Source organism: Abramis brama (assembly GCF_963993115.1).
Source record: "Abramis brama genome assembly, chromosome: 3".
NCBI lineage: Eukaryota > Metazoa > Chordata > Actinopteri > Cypriniformes > Leuciscidae > Abramis > Abramis brama.
In genome coordinates this window covers 25,816,047-25,833,608 of record NC_139965.1, presented here as the reverse complement: position 1 = coordinate 25,833,608, position 17,562 = coordinate 25,816,047, and the positions used below count along the sequence as shown (strand labels likewise).

The following is a 17,562-nucleotide window of genomic DNA, read 5'->3' as shown; positions in this document are numbered from 1 at the left end:
TCAGAGGGGACCGTGCCTTTTCTGTGGCAGCTCCGAAATTATGGAATGATCTGCCTCAGTTTATTAGACAGGCCTCTTCAATGTCTCGTTTTAAAGGGGAACAAGGCAACTCTAGCCATTTCTTCGCTGATTTTCACTTTTGTTGTCGCGTGTTTTCTCAACGAGCTCCCCCTACAGCTGTAGGCGTATATTTCACAACACTGTAGTAAAAAAATCTCACTTGCGGCACCCTCCTCCTCCCCCTTTCTACCACTGCTCATGTGCATTTGTTATTATGGGAGCCGGCCAACTTTATCGTGTGGAGCTATGTCTACCGAGGTGGGTAATACATCATACACAGTATCGTATGGCGTGTGTGTTTATGTCGAATTGCTGTAAAGCAGTTTGTGTTTCTCGCTCGTTCTCGCTTCTCACGAGACTTCCTATTTCCAACTTACCGGGACGTTAGTCCCCATGTTGCAAGGTTGGTTTTCCGCCGGGGAATGCTGGGAGGTGCGGGTAAAGTCACCATTCTCACCAGAACAGGTTATTTAACCCAGGGGTTTTCAAAGTGGGGGCCGCGAGGGGGCGCCAGGGGGGCCGCAGCAAGTTGGAAAAAAAAAGTTAAAAAACATTAAAAAATAAATATTTGCTAATATGAGTATTGTTATGAAAAAAACATTATAATAATTTGTTGCATAGCCTATCTGATATCTGATTGATCGGCTAGTGACAAGAATTGGCCGATTTTCACATGATTTTCAGTCTGACATGCCGATTCAAATGCACTCGGGCGCCGCATGAATAACATCGCGCAACATCAACATCACACATGCACACAGAACGCACATGTAGGAAACCTTGTGAATTACGGCCGTTTCAGATCGCGAGCGGCGCGTGAGCAGCGCGAATTTTTTTCGGCGTGCATGTTCAGTGAGTGCATTCACACCGCGAGCTGGAGCAGCGCGTGAGCGTCAAGCAGGAGCGTCGCATGAGCAGCAGTGAAGCGGAGGGTTTCGACGCCGAGTCTATTTTTGTAGCGCTGCTCACGCTCAATTAAAGTGAAAGCACACTTTTGATGGACAAAATAAATATGATTTTACTCAAAAAAAATGCACATAATTTGCATGTATAGTGTGTTTTAACAAGGAGTAGGCTATGTCAGAAAAGAAAATGAAGACAAAAATATTTATAGAGAATGTATCTATTTAAACTTGTTTTTATTAACCAGTTTGGGTAAAAGTGGTGTTTTATTATATATATATATATATATATATATATAGAAAATAAATATTTGTTTGTGCTGTAAAGTGGTTAGAAAAAATTAAATCAGAATCGGCTTAAATCTGTATCGGCAGGTCAAACTCAATGAAAAATCGGAATCTGCCTTGAAAATTGTAATCGGTGCATCTCATCTTTCTGATTGGCTGGTATCAAACACCATCACATAATCTGATGTTCACCTAGATGTTTTATTTATTTATTTCTACATGTGCCGTGCCGTAGTATTGTCGATGGGTTCAATACGGGGGGCCTTGGCCAGAACCTAGTGGTATTTGGGGGGCCTTGGCATGGAAAAGTTTGGGAACCCCTGATTTAACCATCCAAATGATTTCTAAACGGATTTATTAAGTTGAAATAGTTGCCAAGTTCCCCTTTAAATCTCTTCTAAAAACCCATCTTTTTTCTTTTGCCTTTAACACCAGAAGTTGACATTTTGTTTATTTTATTGTTTTTATGGTTTGGCTGTTTTTCATATGTTTTGTTTCTTAATCTGTTTTATATTGTATTTTATGTTTTGTATGAGTTTTGTATTGTTGTGTTCTGTTTTTGTATATTCTTCTGTACAGCACTTTGGTCTACTTCGGTCGTTTTAAAGTGCTTTATAAATAAAGATTGATTGATTGATTGATTGATTGATTGATTGACCGCCTGTGTGTCTGATGTGGAAATAATGTAGGTTTGGTTGACTAATTCACATTAGTACTATGCTCAGGATTTTTCTTCTTTTTTTTATGTAATTGACTTAGAGTACAAAATATCAAACAATATTTTTCACCTTGACATTCTATTATTAAATCACATCCAAAATAAAAGTTTGTGTTTACATAATATATGTGTGTGCACTGTGTATAATAATTTATATAAATAATACACACACACATGCATGTATATATTTAAGAATAATGTGTTATTTATATATAAAATATTTAGATTTATATATAATATAAATTATGTTTAAATATATATGTTACCGGCAAAGTGTGAAATCCCGGTATTGTATAGAATGCCTAGGCAATGTATAGAATTCCTGATGTTTTTTGCAAAAAATACATTACCTAATTCTATACATTACCTAGGCATTCTATAGAATGCTGGATTACACACTTTGCCGGTAACATATGTACAGTATATACATGAAAATACTTAAATATATGCATGCATATGTGTGTATTTATATATACAAAATAATTATACACAGTACACTCACATATATTATGTAAACACAAACTTTTATTTTGGATGCGATGTGTGTGTATGTTACAGTTGCTTTTGCTATTTGTCAAGTTAGAGCAGGAAAGTCTGCACATGAGAAGCCCATCAGAGGTCGAAGAGTTGGGAATGGGCCCCATCAAAGAGGTGGGCATCAGAGGGAGGGAGGCAGAGGGTAGGGAACTGTTGCATCAAATGAAGTCCGGGTTATCGGTTTAAAGTATGTCATGTCATGTGATGAACGGAGGGCTTACTATAGCAGACGCTGCCAAATTTCTCAGTCATCCCATCTGAAAAGGTCAACTACAGAATATGTAAGAAACTGCAAAGATTTTTTTTGTCAAGAAAATCTCTTACTGGCTATGCTGCACAGTAATCATGTAAAGTATTGATAGTGTACTCTACTGTCCAAGTTATCTCAAAAACCTATGGTGTCATATAATTCCTGTTTGATTTATTTTTTTCCTTGTTTGATTAAAACATTTTCAGGTTGATTTCATTTAGCTGGATGTAGCTAGGTTTGCTGAATATACAGTCTAGATAGCATTGCATGTTTACCTTGCAACTTTGAGTTTCCCAATAAATAATATAATTATGTTTCTTTTGCATTTAAATTTGGCTCACTGTATTGTCTGTTTCTTAGCTTGTGGAGATGTTAATGGAATGTCAAGAATAAAGTTCAAAACAGTATTGCAAGGGTTTATTTTGCAGTATTGATATGGTTGGGATCACCAAATTGGTTGTGTTTCTAGTATAGGGGTCGACAACCTGGCACGCAGAGGGATAATCACTAGCATATGACAATAGCTAAAGAGGTGTATGTATTTAATTTAAATAAAGTCCCTCGAACTTGCTTACAGATCTACATTGAAATCATTCCTCATAGTCACACAGACGGTTTTATTAAGTTATGACCGTGAGGTTATAACCTGCGTGTGTGCGCAGATCTGACAAACCATTCGCAAGACCGGAGTTGCGCGCTTCAGGTTATCCCTCTGCGTGCCATATGTTGCTGACCCCTGTTCAAATATTTAATTCCTTTTTAGTATTTTTATAATTAATATAATTAATCTGGCCTTGCATTATAGCACATCATTTTGTGTTCTGCTCTTTTTATTAATTATTATTGCAGATTGCTGCATGCAATATCTTAATAGGATATTGTCCATATGCCAAACTCTTGATTTTATTGGATTAGCATAAAAGGCATTTAGCTACTGATTGTTAATTTTTGGTAAAAATTCAGGAGCAAAACATGCAATGTTTCAGAAAGCTGGTGAGATTTCTCTAATTATTTTTAATTTGTATTCTCAGTCTCTGCTGATTCCTGATCCTCTTTCTCTCTCTTTTTCTCTCAAGTGTCTTTTCTGTTTTATAATAAGAACATGCGTCTCTTGCTCTGTTTCTATGACTCGCACGTACAAAAATGTATAAAAAAAGCACACAAAGAAACTTGCACATAGAGAGATGTAGGTGTGCAGACAACACTTGAAGCACACATTATCACTATACAAATAAATGTAAATTGAATTTAATTGATTTGAATTAAATTATATCACAGTCTCTTTCAGACTGAGAATGATAAGGTGCTATAAGAACAGTCATGTCCAGTGTTATTACCCATCCTGGTATCCTTGGGAAGCATTTCAGTTTTTAAAATCAATCTTTGATATCTTTTGTTTCACATGTAGCCAGCCACATCATAATATTATTATTGTGCATCAGGTTTTTTATACTTACTGTTTACCAATTGATTGTTTGGGTAAGACTATTAGATAATTTATCCATTAATATAGATATTTTCAAGAGTTAAGGATTATGAAAAACATGCAGAGGGAAAAGGAAAGACTTTTGAAATGTCAAATAAGGACATAGCATTTTATTAAAATGTCTCCTGATTGCATCATTGAGATATTTCATCATCTGCTGTCAGTTCCTGAATTCACCGAAGAGTGTTTCTCTGCATATGACAGCAACTGTGTCATGGTTTGCATCAAATGCCATCAAATTGATTTTTATTTAAATTTTGTTTATTGCTTTTTTATTTTTAATGAATGGGACACTGGAAAACAGACAGGAAAGCACAGGCAGAGAGAGGGAGAACTGGAGTAAGTCATGACAGTAGCTGTGTTGTTGACATGTCGAGAAGACACTGTTTTCAGCACTGCGAATACACTTTGCCTGCACTTCAGAAGAATGAGAACTTGCACTGGAATTCATACAGAAAACCAGATGCCATCATTCGTATCACTGAATCAAGTGCTGAGGAAGCCTCCGGAGCTGAAATTCAGATATGGTATTCGGCATTTGGTGTCCGACATGCACTGTAAGTGGTAGACCAATCACGACAGACTGGGCTGTCTGACCAATCAGAGCAGAGTAGCTCACAGAAAGGAGGGGTTTAGAGAGACTGAATCTTCGAACGAACCGTTTTCTGACTCTTTGAGAAATGAGGTGATGTGCATTGTATATAATGAGAAACCTGAATTGTTTTTTGACCTTGGATGCATGTAAACCTAATTTAGGAGACCTACAAAACAAAATTAGGAACCTTTAAAATATCATAATAGGGGCACTTTAATACTTTTATTCAGTATGGATGCATTAAATCCATCAAACGTGACAGTAAAGACTTTTAGATTGTTCCAAAAGATTTCTGTTTCAAATGCTGTTCTTTTGAACTTTCTATTCATCAAAGAAATGTAAGAAAAAAACCTATAACTGTTTCCACAAAAATATGAAGCAGCACAACTGTTATATATACAACATTTATAATAATTAGAAATCTGAAGACTGAATTAATGGCTGCTGAAATTCAGCTTTGCCATCAAATTAATAAATTATATTTTCAAATATATTAAAATAGAAAAGTTATTTTAAATTGTAAAATGTTAAGCATTAAATACAATGTTACATTCGATTGGGGACTTTGACTCTTTTCGACACTAAATTACAGACAGCTAAACAGATGTGTTTACTCTTAGCCATCTGTTTAACACTTTTAATCATTAGATGTAAGATTGTGAATTAATTTTGTAAGCACAGTAAATGTACAGGACAGAAGTGAAGTTCTAGTGATAAATTTGTCACTGCATTTTCACATGAGGTTTTTAACCTCTTACAGCTTATTTTTCCTCTAGCAGTTTGGAATTACAAATGAGAACAAACTTGAAAAAGGATACAGATTTGGAGACGTGCCTCTGAGATCATTCCATTTGCATCAGATTCTTCCTTTTGTATCCGTAAAAAAGTGTCTTTTGTATTCACAGCCCCTCTCCATATTAATGAGAACACACTTGCACATTAGCCGTGCATTAATACACGCTGTCGTGTTCTGGCGGCTGCTGCAGTCACTCTCTCATTTACATCCCGAGCGCAGCTGAGGCGGTGCCGTGTCGCTGGAGGTGTAGCTCTGGTGTGGACGTGTCCTCAGCTGAACTCTCACAGCCACAATGAATTCTGAATTCTAAAACGCACCCGGTTTCAACCCGCTTGCACTCACAGATAGACAAATTCACCTAACCTTGGTCTTTGTGGCCTTTCTGCCAGAGTGTCTTGCTCTTGGGGATAAGTCTACAAGATTAATGGTGTATAATATCGGTCCTGAATGAAAAGAGGATTTGAAAGCGGTCTCTTGGGGAGAAAGATGACTATAGAATGAATATTAGTGGTGCAACCTGACCTCGCCACTGCAAACAAAGAGAGAAAGAGTGAGTGGAAGAGAGAAATTGACTTTTGTAGATGCAAGCTGCCATTTTGGGCTGTTCTCCTACATCTGTACACTAAAATTTGTTTCTACTTCTTTTCTCTGCCCTTTATTTTTCCATTTTTCACTCCCCCGCAATGGTAATTCTTCAGTATGGTTTGTGTATATTGCCGCTTTATATGTTGATCTGTGTTGACTGGCGCTTAGTGCTGGGATAAATAACAGATTTCTAACCTAAAGCTTAAAAGAAGCTTCAATTTAGAATTAAACAAACCCACACATATTGACACACACACACACACACACACGGTTGATTTAGAAATGCTAACACTAGTCTCATTCTTTCTCTTACAGGTACATATCTCTTCCTAATGGGGTGCTGCAGATTTTAGGAGTCTCTAAAGAAGATGAAGGCTTGTACCGCTGCGTGGCTTTCAACTCTGCCCACAAGCGCTTCAGCCAAGATGCTTCTCTCACAGTTAGCCCAGGTATAATACAAAAACCTGTTTCTAGTTACCCCATCATAGATGGCTTTTCATTATTCTTGATCCGTTCACCTCACAGACTTTTGAGGCTCCATTCACCTCATCTCTCTGACTCACACAGTAATGGCCTTTTAGAGATTTAGAACTCTGGAGAATTCATTAAACATTGGAATTATAGAGTTCCACTTAATAGTGCTAGTTATAATGTTAGTTATAACTTAGTTTTTCTGCCCTCTCTCTGACCCTTGGAATGAAATGGTTTGTTTTTGTTGTGTTGCCCTCCAAGTACACTGTAAGAAAAAAATCTGTAGAAAAACAGATAATGTTCTAGCACAAAATTACCAGTATGTTTTCCATTAAGTTTACCGACATTTAAAAACACAACACAGTGCACTGCGTAATTCAGAATACGGGTAAAACAATTGTGCAAAAAAAATCGATACGGAAAATTCCTGAATATTAAAGGGATAGTTCACCCAAAAATGACAATTATTTCTTCTGCTGAACACAAAATGAGATGTTTTGAAGAATGTTGGTAACAAAACAGTTTTGTTGTTGTTGACTTTAGTTGCATATTTGTCCATATAATGGAAGTCCTTGGGAACCAACAGTGTTCTTCAGAATATCTTTGTTTGTGTTCCACAGAAGAAAGTAAGTCATACAGGTTTAGAGGGACATGAGGGTGAGTAAATGATGACAGAATTGTCATTTTGGGAGAACTATCCCTTTAATGGTACATTGGGCTGTATTTTTGAAGACTTTTCTTAGTGCCTTTCAGTATGGGAAATGTGAAATTAACTTTTCAGGTTGCTTCGTCCTTCACTAACAGTCTCTCTGCAAAAGCTAGATTACATCGTGACAGCTTCACATCAATCTATGCTGAAATGTGCAAAAAAATCAGACTGGGATGAAAACTTTAGAAGCATGGCAGTGACATTTTAATCATATTTTACTTGTCGTTTTACTGTTTAGGCATGATAGTATCTATCCTATTTTCTCCCATTCCGCTTATTAAGTCTGATGTCACACATCACCGTTTCCGGTCCAAACGCTCTATCAGATCCCTAAAGAAAACAACAAATGGTGTTAATGTACACTTACGCTGTGCTGTAATACTTCCAAAATATCATGATCCTAATCTTTATCTCCATGACAAATATCTCCAGACAGTGATTAATTTCTTCTGAATCGTTAAAATGTTGGTGTCCGGAATGCCATGAGCCCAGTGACTGTTTTTTTATTTTTTAAAAGCTTAGCATAATAGTGCTCATATATGTCTGTTGAGATGGTATTCTCACTTTAAACGGAGTGGAGGCTTGAAAGAGTATTTGTTAAGTCGTAATTTAACAAGTGGATGATTTTACCGTGATGGACAGGCCGGGTTTCTAAACACCATATGGTCTAATGTGTACCTTCTAGATGTCATACAAAAATGAAATTAGCTATTTTGCAGCATAATTTAGATTTTTGGACTGATTTGAATGAAAGTTAAAGTATATTTTCATAATGCTCATATATTTTGTATATCATAAGAACATTGGAAATGTGATTCCTTATGATATTATCCCTTAACCCTCTAAATGCATGCAGTATCAAATGGCTCATTTGGGAACATTTTATTGATTTATTGAAAAAATTTCCTCCCCCAACCCCCCCACCCCAAAATATTTTTTTGTTGCCTGAGGGCAACGTTGTGCAACAATGGTAAATAAAATTATCATTATACAATTCTCAGAGAGCAATACAAAAAAAAAATGTCAAGAAATCATTTAAGTAAAAAGGGAAAAACACTTGAAACACATCAATATATTTGATTTGATACAGACATAGGTTTGTATCATGTAGTGCGTCATGTCATATCATGTATCATCATCCTAATCATCCCCATATACACTACTGTATATTGACAAAAGTATTGGGACACCCCTCCAAATCATTGAATTCAGTTCCAATCACTTCCATGGCCACAGTTGTATAAAATCAAGAACCGAGGCATACAGACGCTTCAACAAACACTCTCAGGAGCTCAGTGAATTCAAGCACGTTGATAGGTTGCCACCTGTGCAATAAGTCCATTTGTGAAATTTCCTCACTACAAAATATTCCACGGTCAACTGTTAGTGGTATTATAACAAAGTGGAAGCAATTGGGAACAACAGCAACTAAGCCACAGAGTGGGGTCAGTACATGCTGAGGCACACAGAAGTCGCCAACTTTCTGCAGAGTCAATAGCTACAGACCTCCAAACTTTGTAGAGAGCTTCATGGAATGGGTTTCCATGGCTGAGCAGCTTTTTCCAAGCCTTACATCACCAAGTGCAATGCAAAGCGTGGGATGCAGTGGTGTAAAGCATTGAGAAACATATCTATTTTATGGTTCTATTTTAGTCTTCTTATTTGAAGTAAAGTTTCAATATCTGCAGTGGCCCTTTCAGCATTGTGTGTGTGTGTGTGTGTGTGTGTGTGTGTGTGTGTGTGTGTGTGTGTGTGTGTGTGTGTGTGTGTGTGTGTGTGTGTGTGTGTTTAAGTGCCCTCTGCAGAGGTGGTCCGTGTTGCAGGCAGAATTGATTTCCTGCTGTCCTTAAGGTTGCTCGGCTGATGAAATGGAGAGAGCAGAAGGAGGGATGGAAGAGAGGAATGAGATGAGGAACAAATACAGAGAAGGCTAGAGAGATAAAGAACTAAATGAAATAAAAGAGAGTGTGGGAAGACGAGGGAGATGGATTGGTAATGCTATGAAGTCAGTACTTATATCTCCATGCTGACCTTTGCTCATTTCCATTATGCTTCTGTGATATCAGCCAGAGACCTTAATGATTTTCTCTGTGTGTGTGTGTGTGTGTTTCCATCTCACACGTTCATCTTTCAAGCCATCTTTCTAATTGTTCCACATTCATCTTACTGCTTCAGCTTCTCTCTCTTTTTGGAACAAAATTAAATGTCTTGTGGAATGTGTGAGTCTCAGAGATAGAATGAGAGAAAGAGAGAAATTTAGGAGAGATTGAGGGAAAGAAAGAGAACAATACAAGGAGGAGTAATAGAATGAGATAAATAGAATGACAGAGATGAAGGGGTAGAGTTAAAGTGTTTGAAATCAGTGTTTTGTTGAAGTCATTTCAGTAGGAATTCACACAATCTGTAACAACTTGTGAGGGCCAAAGGGTTCCCTGTGCAAATTTTGCTCTGAGTTCAAGTCAGTTGACTAACAGAAAGCTGCTTGGTTTGAAAGTGGCTTCTGTGTGAGCTGTTCTTAATACATTGCTAAACTACTAACAATGGACCTTTTAGAGATAAAAGAAGACCAATGGAATATCTATCCATTCATCCATCAGTTATTTATTTCAGGCAATATGCATTAAAGTATGTCAATATGCCAATCAAAAAATGAATTTGACGCCAAATGAGAGAAAGAGAAAGAAATAAAATGAGCAAAGAATTGAAGAACCCTAATAAGCAGCTTTTCAAGCATGACAAAAACTAATTCTTAGAGATGGACGTACAGCAACAGTGGCTGCCAGATACGTTTTAGCATGTGGCTAAATATGTATTGTATCATCCCAGTATGTTATCTGTATCTTTTTTTCACCATGGTGACCCTGTGTGTGTCTGTGTGTATGTATACATCTTATGTAATGCTAATGGACTTCAGTGTTACATAAACACTTACTGTAAGTCGTTGTTCTTTGTGTTGTCTAACTTATGTGTTGTCTAACTTAAAGGGTTAGTTCACCCAAAAACGTCTTTTGCAAACCTGTAAGCCTGTAAACCTGTTCATCTTCGGAACACAAATTAAGATATTTCGTATGAACTAACCCTTCAGGTTACTAACTTATCAATTATGTTGTTCTTTTTTTGCACATCTCCTCAGCTTTGCCAGTATTTAATATTTATAGTCCTGCCAATAAAACCATGTTGAATTGAATAACGAGAGAAAGACCGATTGAAAGAGAGCAATCTTCACCTTGAGGTAATCATAGCTTTATTCTGTGAATACAATGCATGTTTTGCCCATGAGACCTTACAGCTCAAGAACACATAAACAGTCATTGTGAGAGTGTGTTTGATTCACATGTTGAGATGTGAGGCAGTAGTTTGGCTCATCAGTTCTGCTTGATACTGTATGTTTTGTTACACACTCACTTTATCTTGAAAGAGCTGTATAGCAAACTTTTGCAGTTCTTCAAGCAGGCATTCATGCTTTGTAGTGGCCTATTGCTCTCATTATCAGGGTGTTTTTAAAACAGGCACATGTCCACTGTAAACTGCTTTTACACGGTGCACCCTGTAGCCTCAGACAGAAATCTGACCCATTTTAAATCCCTGGGCTCTCATGCATATGTGATTGCTGCTGGATTAAGTTATGACCGTCATACCGTATCCATAGCTGCACGCTTATGTTTTACTTCATTATGATCTGTGGGTGTGTCTACTGAATTCATGCAGGCTCTTCTTAGGCCACAGGAACAGGGCCTTCACCACTGAATGTATAGTTTATAGTCAAGTCTAACTTTATCTATAGAGCAGATATAATACAAAGTTAACCTAATGTGCTTTACAAAACTAAATGTATACAATATATGTGTGTATATAAAAATACATACACAGCATAACACACACACCACCATTCAAAGGTTTGGTGTCTGTAAGATCTTTTTTTTTAATGTTTTTGAAAGGAGTCTTTTATGCTGATAATCAAAATACAGTAAAACAGTGTAATGGTGAAATATTATTAAAATGTAAAATAAATGTTTCTATTTCAATATTTCAAAATATAATTTATTCCTGTAATTGCAAAGCTGAATTTTTAGCATCATTACTCCAGTCTTCAGTCACATGATTTTTCAGAAATCATTCTAATATGCTGATTTGGTGTTCAAGAACCGTTTCTTATTATTATCAATGTTGAAAACAGTTGTGCTGCTTAATCATTTTTATGGAAACCGTGCTAAAAAATTCATGATTATTTTATGCATAAGAATGTTTAAAAGAACAGTGTTTATTTAAAATAGAAATCTTTTGTTACATTATAAATCCCTTTACAGTATATTTGATCGATTTAGTGCATCCTTGTTAAATAAAAGTATAATTTGTTTTATATATTATTTATATTTTATTTATATATGAGAGCTGCAACCCCAGAAAAAATGACACCAATTTTCTTTGGCCTCGAAGTTTGCCTCTCTCTGTTTCATTACTCTTTCCTCCTCTGCTACGTATCTCGCTTTGTCTCTGTCTCTCTCACTTCATGTGAGCGGAAGAGGAAGCAGAATCCTCTGTTGGGTTACTTGCTTCATCTAGTGCTACTTTCACTCAAGCAAACCACTGTTCCTGATGGTGAAGGCTCTATCATGTACACAAACACACACTCATAGTCTGTGTCTGACATGTGTAGGTCTGTCTCAGGAGAGTGAGGTGGTGATTGTGGCTCCACCGCGGAACTCTACAGTGGTCATGGGTCGTCCAGCTGTGATGGAGTGCATGGCTCAGGGTGAGCCCAAACCATTCGTGTCATGGAGCAGACAGGGTAAGACGCAAACACAAATATATTACACGCATGCATCCATATCGTATGTGTGTGCAATTTTATATGTATAATACATTTTGTTATTTATTAAAATGGTTACATTTTCAATTGTCCAATCGCCCAACATTCTACTAACTGTAAGATACTTTGCAACTACACTCACCTAAAGGATTATTAGGAACACTATACTAATACTGTGTTTGACCCCCTTTCGCCTTCAGAACTGCCTTAATTCTACGTGGCATTGATTCAACATGGTGCTGAAAGCATTCTTTAGAAATGTTGGCCCATATTGATAGGATAGCATCTTGCAGTTGATGGAGATTTGTGGGATGCACATCCAGGGCACGTAGCTCCCGTTCCATCACATCCCAAAGATGCTCTATTGGGTTGAGATCTGGTGACTGTGGGGGCCATTTTAGTACAGTGAACTCATTGTCATGTTCAAGAAACCAGTTTGAAATGATTCGAGCTTTGTGACATGGTGCATTATCCTGCTGGAAGTAGCCATCAGAGGATGGGTACATGGTGGTCATAAAGGGATGGACATGGTCAGAAACAATGCTCAGGTAGGCCGTGGCATTTAAACGATGCCCAATTGGCACTAAGGGGCCTAAAGTGTGCCAAGAAAACATCCCCCACACCATTACACCACCACCACCAGCCTGCACAGTGGTAACAAGGCATGATGGATCCATGTTCTCATTCTGTTTACGCCAAATTCTGACTCTACCATCTGAATGTCTCAACAGAAATCGAGACTCATCAGACCAGGCAACATTTTTCCAGTCTTCAACTGTCCAATTTTGGTGAGCTCGTGCAAATTGTAGCCTCTTTTTCCTATTTGTAGTGGAGATGAGTGGTACCCGGTGGGGTCTTCTGCTGTTGTAGCCCATCCGCCTCAAGGTTGTGCGTGTTGTGGCTTCACAAATGCTTTGCTGCATACCTCGGTTGTAACGAGTGGTTATTTCAGTCAAAGTTGCTCTTCTATCAGCTTGAATCAGTCGGCCCATTCTCCTCTGACCTCTAGCATCAACAAGGCATTTTCGCCCACAGGACTGCCGCGTACTGGATGTTTTTCCCTTTTCACGCCATTCTTTGTAAACCCTAGAAATGGTTGTGCGTGAAAATCCCAGTAACTGAGCAGATTGTGAAATACTCAGACCGGCCCGTCTGGCACCAACAACCATGCCACGCTCAAAATTGCTTAAATCACTTTTCTTTCCCATTCTGACATTCAGATTGGAGTTCAGGAGATTGTCTTGACCAGGACCACACCCCTAAATGCATTGAAGCAACTGCCATGTGATTGGTTGATTAGATAATTGCATTAATGAGAAATTGAACAGGTGTTCCTAATAATCCTTTAGGTGAGTGTACATTTCAACTAACTCTCATTAGTAGACTGTTAGGTTAGGGTTAGAGTTAGTAGAATAAGTTGACATGTAGTTGCAAAGTTACTTATAGTCAGTAGAATGTCTGTTGGGGGAGCATCAAAATAAAGTGTTAACAGATTAAGCAGACTGTCTACTAATACTCTAATGACTGGTAGTTTACATGTAGATGCAAAGTTACTTAGAAGAATGTCTAAAGTGGACTATTAAAATAAAGTGCAACCATTCAAATATATAATAAAAAATTTTCATGAATTCCTTTTGGGCTCGGTTTGGCTAGAGGACCCAAACTAACCGGGTCAGGCAGTTTGAAGTAGGAGAGCCCGGTAGGTTCAAAACCTGGTGAATAATCCTTAAACAATCATTGCTGTGCCCTTAAACCCCTGGTTGATTGGGAGACACTGTGCTTATAATAAGTGCATTGTTGTTTTGAATAAGTTTCAGCCGAATGACCAAATTGTAATTAGTGTTGTTTCCACTGTGAACTTGGAGTGCCTACATTAAACAATGTAAATGAACCCCACATATCTGTGATTTATAGAGTGAGCTTATATGTTTGCTTTATAGACACGTGGCTCTGCTGCAGCAGACACCCCAACTACCCACCCACCCATCACCCTCACTGTTATTGCTTCCATCCAGGTTCATTACGGACCTCATTTTGTCCTCTTTCCTCCACAGTGATGCCAAGGCTTTATAACTGAGAGCATTATTCTCATTAGGTTTCATAAAAAATTAACAAGATGTTGTAAATTGCAGAAGGTGTCTTTTTTTTCTTTGTTTGAGTGCTAATATGGCAGCCGCAGACGGTCAGTGTCTAAGAATCGTTAATGCATGCCGTTCCTCCTCCAGTGCTTTACTGACCTCTGTCTGTTCACATTGCTCATTGCACACCAGTATGGGATGAAATGCAGTGTTTGTGATGCACATTTTTCTTAACAGCTTAAAGGGATAGTTCACTCAAAATAAAACATCTGTGATTTTTGGGCCCTCATGTTGTTCCAGACAGACACGTACTTTCTTTCTGCCATGGATTACAAAAGGATAATTAATTATGGACAGGTTTTTATACTTTTATGGTGATTTGCGTCCTTTATTGAAACTAAACCTTCGGCTCCCATTCATTCACTACCAACGCACGGCTTTTTCAAGGGTGCCATTTCTTCTATAGAAATACTTGAAGAAATTGTCAATGTCTCAATGCTTTCTTGATTGATTTATTTCCCATTTTCGTTTTAATTTTGTACATATTTTTTTTTATACATTTTGCATTCTTTTTACACAACCACTCCTCTGGGATGCATAGATGGGAAGCCTATAGCTACTGATGTGGTTGTCCTGGCAACCAACCTAGTGATTCCTGACACCCGCAGTCACCATGCTGGAGTGTATGTGTGTCGTGCCAACAAACCCAAGACCAGAGATTTCATCTCATCTCCTGCTGAACTTCGAGTACTGGGTAATTGTGTGTGTGTTTTCTTTTAACAGATCCTGCATATTCTGAATGAATACTGGATACATTACTGAGGGATTGTAGATAATGCAATGAACAATAGCATTTATATTAACATTAACCTACATTAATAAATGTTAGTTGATTTTACCTAATGCTTTAATGTGAACAAACTGAACTGTGTTGTTCTCACTTATTCTGCCCAGCTCCACCAGACATCCTCCAGCACCCAGAGGCAGTGTCCCTGTCCCGGGGGAATACGGCTCGGTTTTTGTGTAATAGCTCTGGTGACCCTCCCCCTGCTCTGCGCTGGCTTAAGAATGGAGAACCGGTCCAGTCTAATGCCCGGGTTAAGACTCAGAACCCTGGAGTTCTTCTCATCAACCAGCTGCGGCTGGACGATGCAGGATACTACCAGTGTATTGCTGCCAACAGCCTGGGCACCGCCTGTGCCACTGCCAAGCTGTCCGTCATCGTGAGGGAGGGGCTGCCAAGCCCTCCTCGTCATGTGTCGGCCACACCCCACTCTAGCACTTCAGCACTGCTCACCTGGGACCCACCTGAACACAATAGTGACCAGATCATCGGCTTCTCAGTGCACTACCAACGCACAGCAGGTGTGTGAGAGAGAGAGAGAGAGAGAGAGAGAGAGAGTGTGTGTGTGTGTGTGTGTTTCATAATTCAGAATGTGTAAAAAGAAATGCAGTTCCATTACCTAATCATGAGATCATTTATAAAATAAATAATACATTTATAACAATAATAAGTCTTTTTAGAGGTGCATACAATACTTGGCCTTGACTATGTATATCAGTGGTGAGCGATGACGTCTTTAACCGGGTATGCTGGGCGGAGCGTAATGTCAAAAATGCATCTAGTGCAGATGTGTTTATAATAAGCGAGACGCTCACATTCGCTCTAGACAGAGTGTTAGCTGCTCAGTTGCTTACTCTCATGACACATTAGCAACACAGCTAAAAGTATTCCTAAAATGTTGGACCTTTTATTAAAAAAGTAGCCTGTATTTACCTGTTGAGAGTGACATGCCGTCACAATTGAAACTACAAACTTCACCTTTAATTGGTACGGTACTTCGTCTTAGGACATCTAAATCAGAGACGACAAATAAGAAACACCATGGCAGGTGTCAGTTTAAATGTATGCTGGAAGTGTTTTTTTTATTTTTATTTTATTAAGAATTTTAAAAAAGTGTAATATTATAAATATTAGTAGCCTGCTAAAGTAAAAAAGTAAAATATAATTATAGTAAATATCATTATAATAAATAAATATAGTATTTCTTTAAAAAATATTCTTAAAAAAAGTTGAAATAATGCAATGACTAAAAAGACTTAATTAACAACCTCGGATAGTTACAGTTGGTATGTCTTTAACGGTTTATAATCAGTGTTTGTAAAAAAAATACATTTCCCTATGGAGAAAATGAAATGCATTGAAAATAGTTTCAGTTATGACTTTTTTTCATTTGATTTAGTCTAGGTAGCTTTCTATCAAATACAATGTGATTTTCGTTGACCGAGATCTGGCAGCAACAGCACATTTTTCTGCTTGGGCGAGCGGACAGCTTTCCCTGCGCATGAAACCCCCCATTTGCAAACCAATGAGAACGTGGGACAACGATGGCGATACATAACAGAGCGTAGGCTCCAAAGCTGCTGTGGATCCGCTTACCCGAAACCCTCCATTAACTGGCAGAGGAAATTAAAGAAAATTACCGTCATTTGGAAAATAAATATGACAGACAGTTACATAAGTATTACAAACATTTTATCATGTAAGCTTTATGGTGCACCTCAAACAAGGGGAATTTATAGTAATTTATAGTGATAATACTAATTAGCGAGTCCACGAAAGGCTTGGGTATGCAGAGCATTCGCAGTTTATATGGACCGCATAAGTACTAAACAAAAATGTGGTAACATACTTTTCATTGATTTATATTTATAAAATACTACTGACAAAATGCATAATGATTATCTTTATCTAGACATTGTCAAACAGTCAATAATTACATAGATTTACAGTAAGTCTGACAGTTGGTTGTAAGCTGTATGAAAAGAACCAGCTGTTCTGTAATTAAAGGACATACTTGATTTATACTGTACATTCAGTAGTGGCGATGTAGTGCTGCTTAATAAATAATGCTGGAATGCTTAAATATGTTAAATATAAATATAAATATGCTATGGAATGCTGTTCTAAAATATTTTGTGAGTTCAACATAAATAAAAAATAAAAAATAAAACAGAACTGGTTCTCGGTTTCCATCCATATTCATAATCTGTTTAAATCAGTGTTATTATTCTTAACTAAAACTTTTAACAATTGTCCTCTTTAATTGAAATAAAGTTGAAATAAAATACAATAGAAATATTACATGTAAAACGGAAAAAAAATAGTAAATAGTAAAATGGAAAAAAAAAGTTGCTTTGGCAACTAAACTTAAACTGAAATAGAACTATATAAAAAAAAAACTAAATAATAAAATTGACAAAAGCACATCACATA

The 17,562-nt window shown here is 37.5% G+C and overlaps 1 protein-coding gene across 2 annotated transcripts in view; it reads left to right on the top strand.

The window, feature by feature from the left end:
- igdcc4 (immunoglobulin superfamily, DCC subclass, member 4) overlaps positions 1-17,562 on the top strand; it is a 77,055-nt gene that overhangs the window by 39,553 nt on the left and 19,940 nt on the right. For both annotated transcript variants that reach the window (XM_084108024.1, XM_084108025.1), the window contains exons 4-7: positions 6,533-6,666; positions 12,055-12,186; positions 14,887-15,039; positions 15,240-15,650. In XM_084108024.1, the coding sequence (XP_083964150.1) occupies positions 6,533-6,666; positions 12,055-12,186; positions 14,887-15,039; positions 15,240-15,650 (830 nt within the window). The remainder of the gene's footprint in view (positions 1-6,532; positions 6,667-12,054; positions 12,187-14,886; positions 15,040-15,239; positions 15,651-17,562) is intronic.